At 59.4% G+C, this 21,741-nt stretch overlaps 1 protein-coding gene across 1 annotated transcript in view; it reads right to left on the reverse strand.

Moving 5' to 3' along the window:
* The window catches only part of LOC119101195 (titin), a 54,551-nt gene that overhangs the window by 24,108 nt on the left and 8,702 nt on the right, over positions 1-21,741 (reverse strand). The window contains exons 8-13 of the mRNA XM_037224486.1: positions 21,476-21,634; positions 20,667-20,879; positions 20,352-20,504; positions 19,722-19,829; positions 12,318-12,359; positions 4,819-4,965 (exon numbers count right to left, since the gene is read on the reverse strand). Coding sequence (XP_037080381.1) covers positions 4,819-4,965; positions 12,318-12,359; positions 19,722-19,829; positions 20,352-20,504; positions 20,667-20,879; positions 21,476-21,634 — 822 coding nt within the window. The remainder of the gene's footprint in view (positions 1-4,818; positions 4,966-12,317; positions 12,360-19,721; positions 19,830-20,351; positions 20,505-20,666; positions 20,880-21,475; positions 21,635-21,741) is intronic.

Below are 21,741 nucleotides of genomic sequence, written 5' to 3' on the forward strand. Positions count from 1 at the left end.
TCTGGTCTGGCCAGGGCCCAGATGGTCAGGTGACCCGCCTGTCACGTGGTCTGGCCAGAGCCCAACTGGTTACGTGACCAGCCTGTCACGAGGTCTGGTCAGGTGACCAGCGCTACGGTGCGCTAATCCTGCCACAAGTACGAGCTCAAATGAAGTGAAGCTCATGACGCTCTCGCTCCGTGGTGGGACCGCCTGGAGTGAGCCAGTCCTCTCCCATGGAGGGCCTCCCTTCACCCTGGCGGGGCTGACCTAGTAACCGGACCGTCCGACTATAACCGCCTGAATCTCCGTCTGCTTCGACGGACAAAAACCTTGCCGACGGCACCGAAAGGCCCACTTCTGAGAGCGGCACAGGCGGCGGCGGACGCCGGGCCGCCGGGCGAAGGCCCACCGGCAGCCGCTGCCGAGTCACCGGTCAGATCTGGACCCGGTCACGTGCACGGCTCACTGAGTCAGCACCGCCTGCTCCCGCTGACTCACCACGACTCCGAGAAGTCCGAGTCAGTGCCCCGCGAGGCCCCAAGGCACGCCCCACAGGGAACCTCTCACGCGGAGTTCCAGATTCCGCGCGCCCCGTGTGCTCGCCCGTCACCTCACATATGTGCTGCCGGGTGAGGAGACGGCCGGCAAAGCCACGCTGGCACGTGGTCGCCACGGTCGTGCCGGCGCCGCGACCTTCGCAGCCGGCGGCTGCGGAAGCAGCGGCGGGCCAAACAAAACCACTGGTCCATCCTCCGGCCGGCGGCCAATCCGTTCAATCACCCGGCGCCGGCCGGGACCTTGGGCGATGCCGCGCGCCCAGTCATGCCGCCTCACGTGGCTGCGCCGGCGCCGGGCCGGGCCGGGCCGCACAGCGGCGGCGGCGGCGGCGGCGGCGGCGGCGGCGGCGGCCCGCCAGACGGCCTGGCGGGCCGCGCCGGTCACGCGGCGCGATCGGACAGCCCGGCGAGCCGTCACGCGAGGCGAGGCCAGAGCGATCGCGACGAGCCGCCGCAGAGCGACCAGGCAGACACCGAAGGGCCGCGAAAGGAACCAACATCTGAATGCGTGGACTGCGCGGAGACGCCCCTAGAGCCATACACCCGGGCACGCGTGATCGACGCTTGAGGGGGGGGGGGGGGAGGGAGCGCCCCGTCACAGCCCAGCGGCCATCAGCTGATCCCGCGGCCGCTCTAATGAATGAGGCCGCCCAGGTGACTGCGCCAGTATATGGCATCACCTCTTGCTGGGACAGACAAGGTCGTTCACCTGGGCTGGTCCAGCTTGGACAGACAGGACCAGACGGTCGTGATGTCTCCTGACCTGCATGTATTACGTACCGACAACGAATGGTGCGTATAACGGATACGAGAGCAGAGGCCGAAGGTCATGCCCACAGGCCATAGACTCAAAGGCAGAAAGGGAAGGGCGGCAAAAACCTTGTATTTTAAACGTTTAATAACATTTGCTCAACATTGAAGCTTTCGCATTGGTGAGGGGGGGGGGGCAGATACTTTCCCAACCTTCACACAAACTCAGCACGTAAACGGTCTACCGAAATTCACGGCATGAATTAACATCCAACTAGACAGCCTAATGCATCCCCGAACCCCCCCAGAAAGTTCTAGAATCGCTCCATTGCGTTGCGCGGAGCGGCTTTGCTGAATGACGTAGCGCGGATTGGCACTGAAGCGAGTTTTGCTAAACGCTAAAACATCCTGCTTATTCAGCCCTCTTCCGTCTCTGCATGAATGCATCGGCCAGAGCAAAACGGCCTTCAGAACCAGATGTCGACCTTAGAGGCTGGCCAAAGGCCATCAGGTGATCTCTGCAGAATACGAGGGAACACCGGGAGCAGTGAGCGCATTCCCAAGCTCGCATTGCAGACGTTCTTCCGCTCCCACACCGATCGACGCTGAGCCGGCGGTGGCGGCGGCGACGGGGGGGGGGGGGAGAGAGAGGAGCCGGAACGCCGGCGGGGTGACGGCATCGCTGTTCTGGCCCGGCGCCAGCCGACGCCGCGGGCCTGGCACCGCCCGGCGCCTCGTCCTCGCCGGCAGCAGAACGGCCGACGGTCCGGTGAGACCAAAGCTCGACGGTGGCGCCGCCCTGGCGGCGAGCGGCCGAAGCTGGGCGCCGCCGCCGTTCATGGTCCGCTGTCCGCCTGTGTGCCGCATTTCCTGGCCAGGTCCGCGTCGCCGCGCGCTGACCCTCTGACCGATATGACGTCACCGGACGAGGGTCCGTGGGTGTCGGGCTGCACGGGACAGGACGCACACGTGGCGCGGGACCGGCTGCCGGCCGGCCGGCTGGCGAGCGCGGCGGCACGTATCGACCGGCGTCCCTGACCCTGACCCTGAGAGCCACGGCAGCCCGGCTGCCAGCACGACTGTCAGTCATATATCGTGACCACCAATAAAGGATTTCTGCATTTGCGTCCGTGCAGTGCCGTACTTGCAGTCTAAAAAGTGATGTCATTAATTTCCCTCGGACATTTCAGCTGATGGGCTGCGAGAAGACACTTCCTGTGTTCAAAATATTCACCACCTGACCTATCAGTTTGCCATCGCAGAAACTTGGATGATGCTACTGAACAGGCTCGAACATGCAAAGCATATTCTGCGAAGCAGGCATTTCAGAGCACGGAGGCACGTCCTGGGCCTCTCATTGCCATGCAGGCCTGTGCTCCCAGCGCGGCGCGGCGTGCGGCGACGGAGCGCCGGCCAAGGTGAGCCAATGTCAGCCGACGGGCGACGAGGGCGGGCGCCGCGCGCTCTCGCCCGCACACCGGCCGCCGACATCCCGGGCTTGGGGCCGATCGCCGCTCACATCGGCACACCGCGGCAACACCGGCGACGGTCCCCAGCCGCACGCCATCTGCACATAGCCAGGTCTGTTGGCTTGTTACAGACCGAGTCTGCCCGCTGAGGGAGCGGAGAGGCCGTGCTGTTCGGCAGTAGAGCCGGTGAACTCCGCGGACCAGCGTCCCCGCGAACACAGCGGAGACTGAAGCTCCGACAGCCTTCCGACCGTTCCCTGGGAATCCTCGACAATCCCTGGCGGCTGGAGTTACGCCCTAACTACTGTCCCAGCTGGGATGGTGACGGACAACTTGTCGGCTGCTGCACCTGTTGTTATCTGTTCAGCCTGCCAGACCCGGCCGGCTGCTGACCGGTGCCGGGTCAGCTGACCGCCGCTGACCGAGCTGGCGGATGCTGACCGGCGCCGGGTCAGCTGACCGCCGCTGACCGAGCTGGCGGATGCTGACCGGCGCCGGGTCAGCTGACCGCCGCTGACCGAGCTGGCGGATGCTGACCGGCGCCGGGTCAGCTGGCGGCTGCTGACCGATGTCGGGTCAGCCGACCGCTGCTGACCGAGCTGGCGGATGCTGACCGGCGCCGGGTCAGCTGGCGGCTGCTGACCGGTGCCGGGTCAGCCGACCGCTGCTGACCGAGCTGGCGGCTGCTGACCGATGTCGGGTCAGCTTTCGGTTGCCCGGCTGTCGCCGCTGGTCAGGAGGCTCGCCGGCCGCCCGGACCGCATCACCCGTCCGTCGGCCGACCGGCCTGCAGTGACCTTGCCGGCGTCAGCTGACCTTGGCCAGCCTGCGGACGAGGGGGTCGGCCGGACCGGCACCCACAGCCCGGGGCGCGCGGACCGCTGCTGATCGCGGAGCTGCTCGACGGTCTCACTGGCGCTCGCCGTCCGGCGCGGCCATCACAGCAGGAGGCGCGCCGACTGCGCTCGTCGCGGCAGACACGGCACCGGCGTGGGTGTCAGAGCTCCGCAGCTGAGCCGAGTCAGCAACGGCAGCCCTGGAACCTGAGGTCCCCCGGGTCCTCAGGTCCAGTACGCCTGCCGCACTCCACAGCCGAAGTCCAAAGGTCCCCTGGGCGCACCGGGCCAGCGCTCAGGCCCCGAGCGCCTATCGTACCCGTTCGTGAGAACGGGGCACCTCTGGCGCCAGGTCAGACGTGATGACCGAGCACATGCACGGCGATTACCGGCCGGGGTCGGCCGTGCCGGTGAGCCGCGGCACCCCGGCCAGGCGTGCCGGGGCCGGGCCCGGCCCGGGTCGCCGGCCGTGCAGACCACACCGGCCCGCCACGACCCGCTGCGGCCCCGCCGAGTCTACACGGCGCGACACGTGCAGCGCCGACCACTCCGGCCGGCTCCGAATAAGGTGCGAACGCCGAAGCCGCCGCCTGGCAAATATGGCCGTGGCCGCCGCACTACGGATGCCGTTCTCGCCAGCGCTGCGAGGTGACTTAGTAGCCGGACTGGCCGAACTGTACTGGCGGCGCTGACAGAACTGACAGGTCCGCAGCTTGGTCGAGTCAGCAACGGCAGCCCCGGAACCTGAGGTCCCCCGGGTCCTCGGTCCTCGCGCGCCTGCCGTGCCCAACGGTCCGAGCACCCAGAGGTCCCCTGGGTCCCCTGGGTCCAGCACGCCTGCCGCGCCACCAGTCCGAAACCTGAGGTCCCCTGGGTTCTTAGGTCTGCCCCCGCAAGCCAGTCCGAGCCCAAAGGTCCCCTGGCGTACCCATAGCAACGTACCCATGTTCGTTGTCTCCGGCAGGCATGCCATAAATGACGCATTGCATCCTGCGCCTGACCGTAGTGATCCCAAGGCTTCGGTATTGGCTTAAGCTATGAATGTAAGTATTCTCTCACCGGTCCCCTGGTCCCCTGGTCCGGCAGGGTCCCCCGGTACCCTGCCGCACCTGGTAGACGCTATTTCATGTCGGTGATATCAACCATCGCCAGAATGGCCCGGATGACATAAACGACTCCGGAGTGCTGCTCCATGTCGACCATGCCCGGCATGACCGGACTGACCTGTTGTGGCCTGTAGTGACCTCGAAGGTCAGTCAGGCGGTGTCGCAGATCGGTCACATCCACCAGCAGACTGTCACGTTCAGGGCTTTCGGCGAGCTGCGAGGCAGACGCCTCCAACTCATTCACAGACTTCTCAATGTCCTGAGTCTGAAACAGGTCAGGCCGCGTGCTAAGTCAGCCATGAGACTAGCATACAGGACATAACAGTTTACGCTTCGCGTGCCGAAAAGATACATACCACCGCATGTACGTATATGCCGCACAACAAAACCGCAAACAAAAACCGCAAACATCACTCAGCTGTCATCGCCAACTAGAACAACGATATGACAGGATGTCAAAGATGTAACCAACACGCTTCACGTCCAGCTCCGATTCACTCAGCTGGCTCATGTTACGTTCAGGTAGACAGGAAAACTGTTTATTTGGTTTAAAAACGCCCGACATCCCGTCTGGCGGAGTTGTGTAAATATTTCACGGACGGCATCACAGCAGGCGCCGCGGGAGGCCGGGAGGTGCACGTCCACAACCGTTACAGGCGCCTATCAACAGCCCCGGTGAGCTGTGACACTTGGCAGCAGCAGGCAGCGACCGCCGATGGCAACGCTTTGATACCCGTCTCATACAGCTATCGAACAAACAGGCCGGAGTTCGCCAAACCCACCGGCGCACTGCCACAGCACTGCATGGCCGGCAGCTGAGGGTGCATACCATACGTACACCAAAGGGGAGGGGGGGGGGGGGGACGAACACTTCCCGCCTTTGAGATTTTTGCGCCAAACCGGCTTCGGCAGTTGGGTACCTGGAGTATGGACCATATCTTGCAGCGAGCTTTCTCGAAGCACAACACCTGCACCCATGATACTCAAGAGAGTTTTTCAACACAAAACAACGTTCAGAGTGGTATCGAAGCTGCACTGTTGACCCGAGCCTGCCGCTGCCGCCCGGCCGGCTACACAGCCGCGCGCTCGGACACCTGACGCCGCCATGCCCGCTCCGCCGTCTGGCCGCCGGCCGGCATTGTGAGGCGCCGTCTGCAGCACTGACAGGCCGCACACGGGCCGTAAACAGGGACGAGGCACGCCTAGCCGGCACGACCGGGCATATCTGATAGGAGCGTGCCGGCCTGGCTGGGCGGCCTTCGGACCCCGCTCCCTGGCGGACGGCGGCCAGTGCCACAGGTCCGCACGGGACACAGAAGGCGCCGCGTGCCAGAGCTAGCGCGTCCGAACAGTCTCGAACACCGACAGCCACGGAAGAAGACGGGGAAAACAGATCCTGGGGGGAGGGGAGACGGTTCGGGTCGAGGTCCGCCCTCGCCGGCTGCTGTGTCAAGGTCACGGAAGGTCCGACATCGGGCGAAGGAGACGGCTAGCGCGGTGGAATTGCGATTTTTGCGGCGTGGCCCGAGCTCAATTAAAAAAGGAACACGACGCACGTCGTCTGACACCCTTTCATGGAGCGCCAGTCACCAGAGAGGTCATATCAGCGTTCACGTCTATGGCTCTACCGGGACTCAAACCTGGCCATTCCCACGTATTGGACGCCCATGTTTTTTTTATTCAGGCTTAACTGCGCAGTTCAATTCAACAAAAATGTTTTGTGAAACTCTCTTAAAATGTGAGAACAGCCTTACGGCGAAACAGGACGGGAGGTGGCTGCCTCGTGGGCCAAAAAGCATCCCAAAAGTTCTCCTGTCCCACAGGAGGCGCTGGGGACTGAGCCAAAGCGAGACGCGGACATCCATTGAACGCCGCGTTTCCATCGCAGCGGATGAGCCATGCTATGAACATATCGTGATGAGGAACGGAGCCCCATCATATGCTCACATGATTCTCCCGACTCGCGTTTGGATGGACATGAAGAAAACATAAAGTCTGCCTTACGCTTTCCGAAATAATTGTCCAAACTAAGAACCATAACTAATTTATCTATTAGCCCTTCCACCAGATACTTCGTCCATCCAAAGGTGGGTGATCGTGCAAGTCAGGCGATGCTGTTACAAGCCAGGCTTCCTTGGAATTGAGCCCAAACACCTCATAAGCCCCGAGGATTTGCCGATTGACAGCCAAACAGGCGACAGAGATTTCATCATCGAGCTAGCACGCCGGCACAGTCACGCTTGTGCACTTTTTCCGCTGGCACTGATGTCAGCTTTGGTCAACAAGGCAGACTAAGCAGTGCATCCGTTCTGTCGAACTAGATAAGCTCCGGTAAGCCGCCCCATAAGTGTTGATCCGTTCACTGTTAAAAGCCGGTGCTGATTGCCACCTGGTATCACCGTCTGACGGTATGGTCATATCGGGGAGATATTCCGAAGATCATAAGGAACGGGGCCCGCACGCCGCGCTGCATATGGTAGGGGAGATGGGGCACGAAACACGGAGCGACGGCAAAACAAGAAAAAGGACGGAAAAGACCTGACAAATGTTATCGACGAACTCTGCGAAATCTAGCGGATACAGAAATATTTTTGAGGTGTGTTCCAGTACTTACCAACACAGATGATGCCTCATGGCTATATCAGTGATGTTTAAGTGCGAAAACAGAAATATGTCGTCGAAATAGGACTCTGTCCTCGAAAATAAAAATATTGTCACTTTAACGTCAATGAGATGTAAAGGCCTGCCTAGGATTTCGCGCAACAGTGTTAAATTCGACATCGTCGATCGAGAGGACCTGGATTCAGAAGGAGTCTTGGGTGGTCCGGAGGAAGATTGCATACTTCAGCACATTCGTCATCTTTGGTGCGATGTAGGCGGCAGCGGAACAACATAAAACTGGGCGTTCTTCATGCCTCAAAACGTTGCAAGTCATGCTACCGGAACACATTCATAGCTGAGATCAACCTTGAGTGATACTATATGCTGGGATGACTGAGTGTTTAAACTGACTCATAGACCTGCTCGGAGCAATACTTTAATTTCCCCTGCAACCAGCGGGTCAAATTTCAAGGAGACCAGACTTACTTCCGTAAATGCTTCTCATCTTTATTCGTGTCATTGTCTGGGTAAAACGTCTGACACCCTGCACCCTATAACGCCCCGTAAGTGAAGTACGACTGTGAAGACCGTCGGCTCAAGACGACAAAATTGACTCTTGAGCTCTTCAGATTGGTTTTGCCCCTGATCAGGCGATAGGAGCGACGGGCTGGGGGAAAATGTTCAATGAACGGTCTGACGAAACACCTGCCGCAGGGCGGCTGCCCGTCAGCCAAGCCCCGGATCAACCGCCACACTGCGGAAGCCGGGTGGCTGAACTACAGGGGCCGGCGGCCAGGACGTGTCAATCGAGCCCGCCCCGCAGACCGCGGCCGCCGGCCGCCGGCCGCCGGCCACCTGCCCCAGCCGCCGTATGACTGCAGCGGCCGATCACTGGCCGACCCCTGGCCGACCCCTGACCGACCCCTGGCCGACCCCTGACCGACCCCTAGCCGACCCCTGGCTGACCCCTGGCCGACCCCTGACCGACCCCTGACCGACCAATGGCCGACCCCCAGCCGACCCCTGGCTGACCGCTGGCAGACCCTTCGACACTTGACCGACCTCTGGCCGACCCCCGGCCGACCCTTGACCGATCCTTGACTGACCCTTAGCCAACCCTTAGCCGACCCCTGGCCGACATCTGGCAGACCCTTCGACCCCTGACCGACCCCTGACCGGCCACTAGCCGACCACTGGCAGACCGCTGGCAGGCCCCTGACCACGGCCTCCGAGGCGCCCGCGCGCGGCGGGGGCGTCTGCTCACATGGACGACCCAGCTGGGCCCCGCCGAGCGGCGAGCGGTGGAGCCGTGCCCGACCTTGAGAGGGCGGCGGCAGCGCCAGGGGCGGAGACCCGTGCCGGCGCGGTCCGCCGCGATCGCTGGGCAAGAGCGGCCGCGGGCGCCCGCCGGCCGGCAGCACGGCCCGGAGGAGGGCGACGCGTGGCACAGGCGGGGACGCTGCCAGGGCTGGGACGTCGCTGGCGTTTCGACCAGCTGGTACTGTGGCGAAGAGGCTGGAGACCACAGCAGAGCTGCACATCAGCACGCGTCACCAGGTCGTGATTCGGGAAGTGTCGGCCTCCCCGCAGATGCCCCCACAGATTAGGTGCAGGTCTGATTCAGTATTCGAGGCTTACACAAATGATATGGGGATCATTATTATTGCGACCTTGAAGACCGGAATTTCCTCTCCCGGATGCAGCGAAGAAATCCAAAGAAAACACCTTTTGTTGCTGAAGTGCAGAGCGGTTTCAAAGATTATCAGAACTGCGCAGTTACATCCCCACTCACGAAGGATGGTCCTTACCCATTGGCGCATGTCGAATGCCAGTATCTCTGCCATTCATATCAGGGAAGTTGCAATCGAGCGATCTGGGCGGAGGCTTAGCAGCGATATGGTGTATCTCCCGCATCGCGCAAATAAACAGCCGCCACTCCCACTCTGCCATAGCTATCGCGGGGAAGAGGCGACAGTCGGACCTTGCACACCCCGTGTGCCGAGACAGGCCACTGAGTTCAGTGCAACGGATGAAAGCAGTTGGTGAGGCAATCCGCTGTAACCGAATTGCGATAACACGGCGAGCCCCGAAACACCAGCTGATGAGTCACCAGCTAATGGGGTCATCAGCTGATCGCTTCAATCTGATTATTTCCATTACTGCATAGCTACGCTACAAACAGCCCCATCATTCACAATCTGCGGCATGAGGCATGCGATCCTCGTGCGCACACTGATGGCATCACACTGCCGACGCCGCCGACGCGCAGCGCTGCTCCCGCCTGCTCGCCCGCTGGGCTCCACCCAGCCGGCCGGCGCGCCGCCCCCGCCAGATGTCGGATGGGACGCCGGGCCAGGGCCGATCGTCGACCCGCTCTCACCGCTGTCAGAGACGGAGTATGGGAGCCACAGGCAGCCGCGGCCGCCTCCATGGCGGGAGATAATACGAGCGAGTGGCGGCAGGGAGGGAGAGAGAGAAAGAGAGAAGGGGACCAGCAGCGCCCACCGCCACGGTCCGCTTCGCGTCGCACTCGCCGGCGCCCATCACTGGGAGGGCCAGCCGCGACGTACCAGCCCTGGAGGCGTGTACCGATGGCCTCCATCGGTGGGAGGGTGAGTTCAGCCGGGTCACGGCGCCTCCGGCGGGACCTTGACCCGCATCGGGCCGGCACCACGTGCGCGGGCCGGCTCGGGGTGGCGCGCCGGCAGGGCCTGAACCGGCTCCGGGCCGCGAGTCTCCGGCCGGCCATGGCGCCCTCACTAGACGTCCGAGGTCGCCTTTTGAGCGGGGAGGGACGGCGGGGACACGAAGCGGTCGCTGGGGCTCGACCTGCGGGTTTGAAGGGCCGTGGAAGGCTGGGCGGCGGCACCCGGCATCCCACTGACGAGCACGGCTTCGCCACACTTAAGGTTGAATCAAGCCTAGAGTGCCTATTGGCCGCTAGGGAAAGACACAACAATCTCTACGTGGAAGCGTTTTACTGACCTTACGCCCCCCCCCCCCCCGATATTCTAGCCGGCTATCCTGGGACCCTCCCCCCCCCCCCCCCATTCACCTACATTCGAACCGTCAATCAGTATCCGCCCTGCATTTTAACGTATCGCTGCTCAGGGCACGCGAGTTTTGAGCCCACGTGAAGCTCTATATCGTCAAGTGGAGCTTATGACCGTGTAATCTTAACGCCGTATCTCCGGTTATGACCAACTAATCCCCTTTTTAGACACTTTGAAATCATGATAATGAGTGTAAGCTCGCTGGCAGGCAAAATTTGCCATCCCACGGCTAAGGTTTTCACAAGGCAGTGCCTTTGCCTCATGACTCAATAAAAAAGAATAAAGTAAGGCGCAGACCGACGAATGAGCCGCGCTTGCCGAATTGGTGACAATGACGCGTCATAACTCGAGTCATGCGACGAGCCATGAGTCGAGTTTCTGGCGAGCCATGAGTCGAGTCTTTGGCGAGTGCTTCCAGGAAACAAATCAAAGATAGCCGCTCAGCCAGTCAGTCGTGCAAACAAAGGAGGCGCGCGCGGCCCGCCTCACCCGCAAGCAAATTGACCGATCCCACCTACCGCATCCATGTCCAAGGCCGGCGAAAGTCAGTGGCACTCTCAGCCCCTCCACACACACCACGCACGCACACACACCGCACCCACGCGCCCGCCTCCGTCGGTCACCGTTCGGTCGGACTGGCGACCGAGCCTGCCCGGCCGGCTGCCGGTGTCGCGACGCGTCGAAATAGTCACGCGGTCGTTACGAAATAGCCTCCTCTCGGTCTGACGGACGGGGCCGGGACCGACGCCTCGGTGGGTAAGGGGAGGAGGGCGGGCGGCGAGCCAGCGGAGCCGACGGACCGCGGTAAACAGACGGCCGAGTCTCACCGGTAATGACGCCCTCTCACAGCGACTCACAACGAGACGGCGAGTGAGACGGTGAGTTCGAAACCTTTAAGCGCTCACTGCTCCCATCGCCACCGCTTCTCCGACACACGACCAAGGCGTGCCCGCAGGGGCCGCCAGTGGAGGGGCGCCTGTATAACGGCCTCTGTACTATGTGCAGTCTTAACGCAAACAAGGTTCTGCATGCTGGATGTGATTGCGAAATCTCGCCTCATTGGGTCAGGAACAGCTGCAATGTTGAATATCCGCTTACTCCGGTTACCTTTTGGCAGCATTCAATACACTGACTTAGCGCGACGGCCGACAAACGCTACGCTACCGCTAGTTCCGTTCGATCACGTTTGTTATCGTGGAGCAATAAACAAACACCGATTCTGAGACTCAGCCAAACCGAAGATGCCCCAACATGTTTGTGATAAGTTGAATGTGCAGCTTTCCTTACGAGACAAAGCTGAGATGACGTAGTGTCCCCAGGCAACCAGTCTGTTGGTATTGAGGGGCCGCCAGCGGACTGGTGGTACCAATCTCACAGGAAGGAGGTCCAGTGGGCAGAACCTCTTTGGGTTAATATCACAGTGGAAAGCTATTGCATCTACGTTTGGATCCCGTGATAACTCTTGTGCCTTTTCCTTATAACACGGCACTTCTGCAAAGTTGCGCCTCAACGTGGGCTACGTGGGAGACGAGAAGACCATCTGTTGACTTAAAATCACTCGCTATCATGAATCGAAAGATCAGGGTGTAGTTTATTATTCAGCTGCAGAGCGGGCGCTTCAGTACCCCTCCCCCCGCTCAACCTTGAAGATCTCGACAGAAAACCTTTCTTCATGTATTTCACGCATTGGTTCAACCTGCTTTCCACTGTCCCCCCCCCCCCCCCAAACTTATTTCGTGAAATCACATTCTTGCGGGAGCACAGCCAGTGACGCAAATGTATTTAAAAGTAACGTCCTCCGGGTACCCCACCAAGTAACTCAATTCCTCCGTCCATTCTCGAACATCGACAGCTCCCAAGAGCCTCTGCCTATAATCCTCAGCAAAGCCGACGTCCGCTCCACCGCCCACCCACTGCACCACAGATCGCACGGCCGGCACGCCCGGCGGTGACCTTCACTGACCTTGACGGCGGCGGCGGCAGGCGGCTCGTCGCTGACGCCGGTCTGCAACGGGAGGCGGCGGGTCAGCGCGCGCCGATAAGGCCGCAGGCGTATCACGTGACAGACGCCGGCGGCGGTGCCGCGGCTCATGTGGCCACCGCCGCAGGGGACGGAAGCGCTGTGTTGTCCCGCTCGGCAACATCATAAGCTAAGAGCAGTTCAAACGCGCAAGCAGGCCCGTGATCGGTTCCACGTCTGCGGAAGCACGTTCGGCTCAGGCTTCAAAGCCGCGATACCGACTTCATTTGTGGACTGACTCCTAAGTTGCTCAAAGGGCCATCCATAATGTAGGAACCGTCGGAGAAGGAACGAAAGCGACTAACGTTACGAAAAACTTGTAAAAAGTAAGAACCCGTACCAAAGTTGCCTTACATGGGAGGCAACAAAAGAGGCCGAGAAATACGTCACGTGACTGATAAATGGTTCTAAAGCGCAGCGGCATCGTTTTGAGTCGATCTCGATTTCGCCTCCAACGCAGCGGTTGGTTTGCAAAATTGATTCCATGGATTCCATTCCGGTGGAAACAAATTGGAAAAGCGTACTGTGGGTGCAAATATCGATACATCAAATATACTTCAGAAAATGGCTAACAAGGCAAGAAATGGTTTGACATCCGCTGTGAATTCACAGTTGAACCGACCACCTCTATTCCGTCAACTAAACGATAATTCCAGTCAAAACAGTTGACTAGACTCAAACTATGCGCCATTCAAACGTGTCGGGGTATCGATTCCACCATCATTCAAAATTAAAACTGTTGCATTAGGAATTCATGTCGCACCCTGCCGAAATCAAGCCGCAACCGCCGAGTTTGGCGGAGTCGCCGAGTCGAGCAGATATAACGAAGTGGTTGAGATGAATCAAGGAGATAAAACTAAACCAAAAGTAATGTGCCGCAAGCACCAGGCCGAATGTGTTCTTACTTCGAATGGCTCTCATGGGACGTGGTCCAAAAAGGAACAAATTGAATTTACGAATAAATGGGAAGTGCCCGAGCACTCATGTTACTGGACTTATATTTGGCCTGCTCACATACATCACACAAGTGGCCCAAGTGGTCCAGCGTGGCGTTGCCAAGGGCTGGGAGGCCCGGCCAACAACAGCCGAAAACGCATCTGCCATCCGACCACGAGACATTGTGGTCAGCAATCCTGGCACCAGGAGAGATGTGTTATCCGGCGAGCGGGTTCTGGGGATAACCGCACTCGCAGCAAGAGAGGACGCGTTCGCAATGCTGATGCTACCATGAACAGCGCGCATAAATTGGAGGCCGTGGGTTAAACGACTCGCACGCAAAAGGCCAGGTACATTTAATGCGTGCTGTCTCTAAGATATAATCGCGCTGTAGCCTACCATGTGTTGTGCGGGGCGGTGTTTTGCAACATGAATTGGGAGCTGGAACGTGAAAGTTACCAAACCTACGCCTAAAATAGTCGAATAACTGTTTTTTCCGAACATGGCCACTCTTATTCAAAGTTGGGGGAACCCCGTTAATTGAACAGGAAGCTGCATTCCTGGTGTTATGCATTACAGTAAGATTCCGTGTGCATGATGTGAAGTTAAAGTCGGAAACAACACGCTGAAAATATCGCAACGCGATCCTGTGGAGCGTTTAGTTATGGTGGCAACAACTGGATATCACTCACAAATGATATTACACTAACAGCTAACTGGAATGAACAGCCAATGAACCTGGAACAGCTGAGAGGAGGCGCAGCCCCGTCCCAACTTAAAGTAAAATCTAACGTTAGCACTACGGCGTTACATCTTCAAAATGGATCGTAAGTCGTTCTCGCTGCCTGCTTTTTGGACGCTCGCAAGACCGCCTGTGGCACCCTTCTGAAGCTGTTGGCCTTGGTTTAGTAACCGCATCTGGAGCTTAGTACCCGCACTAAAGCCTGATGAGCGCCCAGTATCAAACGACTAGTGACCAATGCAAGGCTTCATCTAGACGCTATGGGACATTGAATGGCCTCCCAGCCCGGGGCCTCGGCTGGGGGCCCGGACAGTACGAGCTCGTAGGATCGCTTCACAGTCCACATGTCGCCAAAGGTTCGACGACAGCGACACGCTTCCAGGCCGTTTCCGCCGCGTTATCTCCGATTTGACGCCATTAATCACAGAGTAGGGCGTTCCGAGTGTTTACTTCTATCGAACCCCTGGGGCGAAATATTACGCTTGTCATCGGTCCGATACATCATCAGTGACGCCTTCTTCCGGCCCCGGGACGGTGCGGCCACATACCCGCCGCAGACCCCAGCCGCCAGCCGAGGTGCCGGACGAGGCTCCGCCTGCCCTGGTGTCTGCCCAGGGGCACGGGGAGTGCGCCCGGGACTGGGCAACTGCGCTCCGGCCCACAAACGGCAGCCAGTCCACTGGCGGACGGCACACGGTCGGATCATGGAAAACGGCTGATTCGCTCAGGGATAGCAGCTGACAAATACGTCCCCGACGACACGCGCAAATAGACAAATACGCCCCAGACGTCCACGTCTAGACAACATGCCCGCTGAGAGATAAACCCTGACGCAATCCAAGAGAACAACCAGTCACTCAATGATAGTAAAGATTAGGCTTCGCGAATGGCTGTAAACATCCTCTGCAGGGCGTTGGAGACCATCGAATGGCATAAACCGACTACCCTGGACATCCATTTAACACTTTTATATCTGAATGGCACTTTCGTAGCAACTGGCTCACGACATGGAGTCAGCAGTGATCATCCCGCGACATAGAAAAACGACCAATCAGCAGTTGCAACCACAATAAGCTCTTCAGCGCGTCGTATCGTGGCCTCGCCGCCCGCACCACCAGCGAGCTGACTCACAGCGCGGCGCAGCTCTGGCACCCTCCTCCGCTGCCGGGCGGCGACCCAGCAGATCGCGCACGAGACCTGCACCCACGGCCGCTCGGCGCAGCACACGGACGGGGTCGCTGGGCGAGCTGACGGCGGCGGCGCTCGCTCCACACTGGCTGGGGCGCCCGGACGCACCCTGACCGGCGCGGCGGCGGCCGGGGCGGCGGCGCGGCCGCGGAGGCGGGGCCGCCGCCGGACGAGCCGCCAGGGCGCCGCGCGTCCGACCACGTGCCGCGGCCCGGCCGGCGCCTGGCCGCTGGGCCGGAACATTGGGACGGCGATAAACACGCATGGAAGGAATTTTTGGGACGCAAGAATGTTTTCGAAGTGTTGGCTAGGGTCACGTGAAGGAATTACCTTATGCGTGACATGCTTGGTGAACGCTATTGATGCAACTTGTGAGAAATGCTGCTGAGAAGTAACAGCATTGCCAGACAGCGACAGTCAAAAGCCATTTGGCAGGAACACGTGGCGACTTCCATTTTGCTGGCTCCTGTCATCAACCTAGTGGGCGGCAATATATTCCACATAAGGAGAACAACATTTGCAAAGGGGTGGGGGTAGTGACATTGGCATGTGCTTTCTTGTTCGAGCCAGTTTGAACTCAGAAAGAAGCCAGGGAAAATCAATCATGGAATTCTTCCGAGCCTTCCAGCTGATATTCGTAATTCGATTGGCTCTGGCAGGCCCGTTCTGAACGATGCTCTTTTTCACTTCGGTCATACATAAATGCGGCAGCAAAACAAATACATTCCTCGGAATAATGATAAATCCACCAAAGGCAACGAATACTGCATTGCAACCAACGCTTGTGTTACAACTTAGTTCACAGGCCAAAGAGGACATCAAGACTCTATAAAGTTGCTGACCTACAGAGGTCAGCAACGGTGTCTTCTGCCAGAACTGTGGACCCCATCGTCCAGGAAAGGCACAACAGCATCGTACCTGATCTCCGAAGAAACTAATGGCGCGCGATTATCGAAAAGCGATCAATATCCCCCTAATTTTCTACTTCTCTGGCCGATGGAAATTCTTACAATGCACTTCGAGCCCGGAGAAACGCAACCATAAACATGCAAAAGCTAAAATAACATTAATGACAGCGTTGCTAAAAGAGCATTCGGACCTCTTCAAAAAAGCCGTCTGGGTACCTCTTACATCGCGATCCTGTTGCCTGACTGAACCTGGCCATTACATACGCGGCTAGAAAACTTGACCGTCTATTTACCTCCGAACGTCAGTTTTCCGAGCGTTTTCTTGACACATCGGCGTCACTGTCAATGCCAGAGAAACAGTGCCGCTTTTGCAGCTTCCCAGAAAAATGCGTCACCTGTCGGCGGCGTTGGCCGGTGGCGGGTACTGATATTTCAGATAACAGCATGCTTCTGCGCTCCGAAAAACAAAACAACTGCGCATTTCGTTTCCCGAACGCCGGCCAAGGCGCCAGCTCCGCCAGCAGAGCTCACCCGACCCTCTGCCAGGCTTTGAGCCGGTGCCCGGCGGGCGCGCGGGCCCAAACCGGCAGCTCTAGTCGGCATACCGCCGCGCGCCGGAACCGACAGCGATGTCGTCGGCCGCGCCCGTCCGCGCGCCGGCGGTTATTATGTGTCACGCTAATGGCGGTTTCAGTCGGCCCTCCCACGACCACGGCTGGGAGCCAGACCACGCCCACACGACTGTGCAGTTGCACAACGTGTGCTGGGCGATGCAATCTTTCAGAGCCAAACATCCAGCACCAAGCTGGGTGCAACAGCGGTCCAGTTTTTAGTTTCGTCACTGCGCACCGCTAGTATTGAAGTATAATTAATAAGTATATATATATATATATATATATATATATATGTATGAAATATGTATTATGGTATAACACATATAAAAACGATTCAACAGTACTGAACTATGGTTTCCACAGTATCGGGGCAACAGGCCAGATTCAGTCTCTGCTTTGTGCGCTAGCAGCAATCTCTCGGCCACCGCGTGCAGTCAATCGTCGTCATCGCAAGGGAGCGATAACTATCATTTCCACGGCAGAAAGACATCTTGCCAGATGCAATTCCTGGTATGGCTCACCGTAGCGACAGTTTGGCTTGCTCGCTGTATACTTTAATAAAGGCTTAATCCAATGGCGTACCAGGTGTGTCTGCAGCAAGTATGTGAAAAGGTGATTCGACTGATAAACATCTGCAGAAGACCAGCGACCAATGCCATGATCGCCTTCAGCCGGGAAAAAGCATCAATGCCACACTTCGGACATCGCGTGTACGTGTGCCGGCTGTGACCTGATCAGATTATGAATTGACTGCAGCGAAAACAATGGGATAGCTAAAGGTTTTACTACGAACTAAAAAACACGGCAAAAGCAATAAAATGTGCACAAGTGAGTAGTACGTACAAATAAGCACATTGGTGACACATCGCACAGGTGGTCAACTGTAAGCGTACATCCAACAGACGGATATCAAAACCAAATTCCAGGCAGTGCCAGTGAATCGATCCCCTTCAGAAGGTGGAGGATGGGGTGGGGCATGTGAGCATCAGACTCATGACTCTGCACTAGCGCAGGGTTATTGGTACTCTGCTCCGGCAGGGGGACGATCGAGGCGGTGGTTCCGACTAATCCCCCCCCCCCCCCCTCCAACCCACTGCCCTCAGATCTCGGCCGTCCCTGATCTGCGAGCCAAGCCATTCCGAGTTCGCTGACCCCATGCAGTATGTCCAAAACGACCCCAAGGACACTTCTTGACGTCCGAACATCTGCCAATGCCTTCCGTATGTCAAGATGAATCAGTGAGGCAAATGTTTTCTGATAACGCTTTTGCATCTTAATAACATCTTCAGCATCTTTCAATCGTGGTAAAGTCCAAAAATATAATTGGGGCGTGGTAGGATGGAGGAGGAGCTACTAGTTTGTCGCCCGCGACGGCTAAGAACGGGCGATGATGAAGAGAGCTGGAGATGGCAGAGTATGGAGATGACAGAGTACTTTCTTTGGAGCCAAATGGTTCTACCTGCCGATACCGGCAGGCGTCGGTTCTACTTGCCGATATCTCGTCCCGCACGATTTTAAGGGCATTGCACAAGCCGGTCACAATACCGCGGCCAACCTCAACACAGCCTCCCTACTTACACGACCGCATCACCCTAGACACCGAGCAGGCCTTCTTCGCCTTCGCCTCGCTTAAACGCAGTGCAATAAGCTGCTCCAGCCGGACGACAGCGGTATCTGGCCAGCTTGATTAATGGTACTGACGCAGCAGAGTCGACCAGACAGGCGGTCCCGACGGCCAGACAGCAGAGACGATACCCTTCCCTCTCTCCTCTGGCCCCGCCGCCGCCGCCGCCAACACCCACAGCTGGAACGGCGCTGCTCGGGGCGGGCCCACACGGCTGGCTCCGCTCCGGCCAGCCGGGACGCTGCTCGGAGCGGGCCTACAAGGCTGACACAGCAGCGGGCCTGGTCGTCTGGCGACCCTGCTCCGCTTCGGCCAGCTGAGGCGCTGCTCGGAGCGGGCCTACAAGGCTGACACAGCAGCGGGCCTGGTCGTCTGGCGACCCTGCTGCGCTTCGGCCAGCTGAGGCTCTGCTCGGAGCGGGCCTACAAGGCTGACACAGCAGCGGGCCTGGTCGTCTGGCGACCCTGCTCCGCTTCGGCCAGCTGAGGCGCTGCTCGGAGCGGGCCTACACGTCTGACGCAGCAGCGGGCCTGGTCGTCTGGCAACCCTGCTCCGCCCCGGCCAGCTGGAGCGCTACTCCGACGCCCCAGACACGCCGTGTACCCTCCTTACGGTACGGAAGTACAGCCACCAGCGGCCGCCAGTGGCAGACGACGGCTGGTGGAGCGGCACGACTGCTAGCGTCGGCAGCAACACCCGGCAGACCACCGCTTGGGCGGACCCGCACACTGGTCACGATCACCCGAGCTCCATCCCATATCAGAACCAGACATCAATCGCTGTTCTCGTCGGCACGAGCCGGACGGCGGGGCGACCGGTGTTGCACCTCCCGGACAGCCACGGACACGGCCGGCGCCGAACGCGTCGCCTGGTGGGACGGCACGGCTCGCCGGCCGGCCGGTTACATCAGCACGACCTGGCGTCGGCAGCGGGCGCGTGCGAGCAGCCGCACGGTGCAGGGCCGGGACGCCCAGCATGGGCCTCGGCAGTTTAGCGGGTTCATGCCGGTTCGGTCACGGACTTGGCAAGGCGAACAGAGGCGAACAAAGGAAGCAGCAAGGGTGGACTGTACCGGGTGGAACGACACCGGGCAAGGTGAAATGCTCGTGGTCATAGTTCCTGTTGTGCCCCGATCAATACGCTGCAATCCGTCGTATTGATCTGGCCATGTCCGGACCTATGACGTCATGACGATGGGGTGTTTCAGCATGACGTCATGACCGGTCGGCGTGGGACCATCCAGAATGGAGAGCAAGTGAGGCCCCGACAGCGCCTGTGCCGCCCGGGGAGCGGGCCCGAATCTTAGGCCGCGGGAGACAGCGGGGGTAGACTGACCGGAACTGCAGCCGGCGTCGCTGGCTGCTCGGCGGCCGGGGCGGACGGTGGGCCCGCCGCGGCGGGCTGCTCGGGCCGCTCCAGCTCACCCCGCAGCCTCTGCACCTCCTGAGGAGACCCGGGACCGGTCACGGGCCGCAGGAGCGCCGGGCCTCTCCGCCCTCTGGCGCTGCATTCGCGCGGGTACGGGGATTGATACGTCGCATCAGAGGCGATGTACCAATCCCCGTGTGGTGTGTGATACACCGCAGATTCTGTGGTAAGGTAGGGAGGCGTGCCGAGCATCACAGGGAGGCGCGCCGAGCAACACGATCACATTGGTGGGCCAGACAATAAGTGTGCTTCGTCAGGTAAAGGGGGTGAACAAGCAAGGTTCATAATATGATAAGCTCGCCAAGGGGCCGACCCGTTCACCCGAGCCCAAATACGAGGGCGTTTTGAAAAATACGCGTTGGTCTGGGCAGTGATTCCATGTGATGAAAGTGAGCACCAGCTGTTATTACAGTTCCGCCTTAAACCTGCCGAGCGACCCGAACCCAGTGTTGTGTTGGTCAAAGCTAACGCGACCACGGCCCTGCCCCCGCGCTGACGACGGCAGCAGCGACACCAGCGCCGCCCAGCGGCCCCCACCTGGCGCTGCTGGTCCAGCTGCGAGACGCTGCGGCGCAGGAGGGCGCGGCGGTCGGCGGCGGCTGTCCGCAGCTCGGTCAGCTGCTGCAGCAGCCCGGCACGCCTGGCCGGGACGGTGGCGGCTCCGGAGACGCCCCCAGAGTCCAGCAGGAGCTGCCGGCGGGCGCGCGAGCGCGGTAAGCGGGGTACGCCGCCGCACGGACGAGGCGGCTGCAGGCAGGACACGGGGCTCGTCCTCAGCATTGGCCAGTCGCCACACTGTGAGCTTGCCAGCGACTAGACGACACGCACAGATGAGCGCACAGACAGCCCTACCTTGACTTGATCCCCGCTGGTCGCCACCTGAGCCTCTCTGACGTCGATGTCCTGGCAGAGTTTCTCGACGGTGGCAAGCTGCTGGTCGAGCGGCCGCTGGGACGCCTCCCGCGGCGACAGCGACACCCGCGTGGTCTTGCACCACGCCTCCACGTCCATCATGGCGCCCTCGCAACGCTCCAACGCACCAATCACCTCTTGAAGCAGCAACAGCTGGCGAAGTCGGGGCCAGGCATTAGAACAGCTCAGCTGCGGGTCGTCAGGATCTGACAGCCGTGCCGCAGTGACGTGACGAGGGCGGCGTGCGTGAACAGTCTATGACGACGTATCGCAATGATCCGCTCTATATCTCCGATGTCATCCACATGCCGAACGCACATTGTTACCCGTCTTCCCAATGTGGACAGCAAATGAAACTGAAATGCATCTCGGCCGTTAAATCCGTTTTAGTTTTTTCCCTATCATCACAGAGGTGCATCAAACTCCACTTTGTATGGTTCATGGGCCTAGGTCGACAGTTCACTTCACTTCCAACGTTACGTTCCCCAAACAAATAAAACTATCGCTGAACACTTTTACAAGCACGTTAACACAGTCAAAACCAACTCAGCTCAGGCCTTATCGCTGTTGTCACATGTGCCCAGCCCCATTGAGATCATTTCTTCCTCAAGATGGTATTTCCTTCGGACTTTCAACACCCTTCGAACTTTCAACGCCCTCTGAACTCGACGACACCCCCAGACGCCCGACCAGTGACTGGTGCCGTCTCAGCTCCGCGACCTGTCTTCGGCGGCCGACGCTGCCCCTACCCGGCTGTTGAGGGCGGCCTCAGTCGCGTCCTTCCGCTGCTTGCAGTCCTCGAGCAGCGCGGCTGGCGTGGGTGTCGACGGGGCCGGGCTGAGAGAAGTCTGCTCGGTCGCCATCTCGCTGAGCTGGCGGGCGACCTCCGGACACTCCCCCACCGCCGCCTGCGTCAGGCGGAGGGCTCAGTGTCACGGCAGGTCAGGGGGCTCAGTGTCACGGCAGGTCAGGAGGCTCAGTGTCACGGCAGGTCAGGAGGCTCAGTGTCACGGCA

Source organism: Pollicipes pollicipes, unplaced genomic scaffold (genome assembly GCF_011947565.3).
Source record: "Pollicipes pollicipes isolate AB1234 unplaced genomic scaffold, Ppol_2.1 Scaffold_2555;HRSCAF=2994_pilon_pilon_pilon, whole genome shotgun sequence".
NCBI lineage: Eukaryota > Metazoa > Arthropoda > Thecostraca > Pollicipedomorpha > Pollicipedidae > Pollicipes > Pollicipes pollicipes.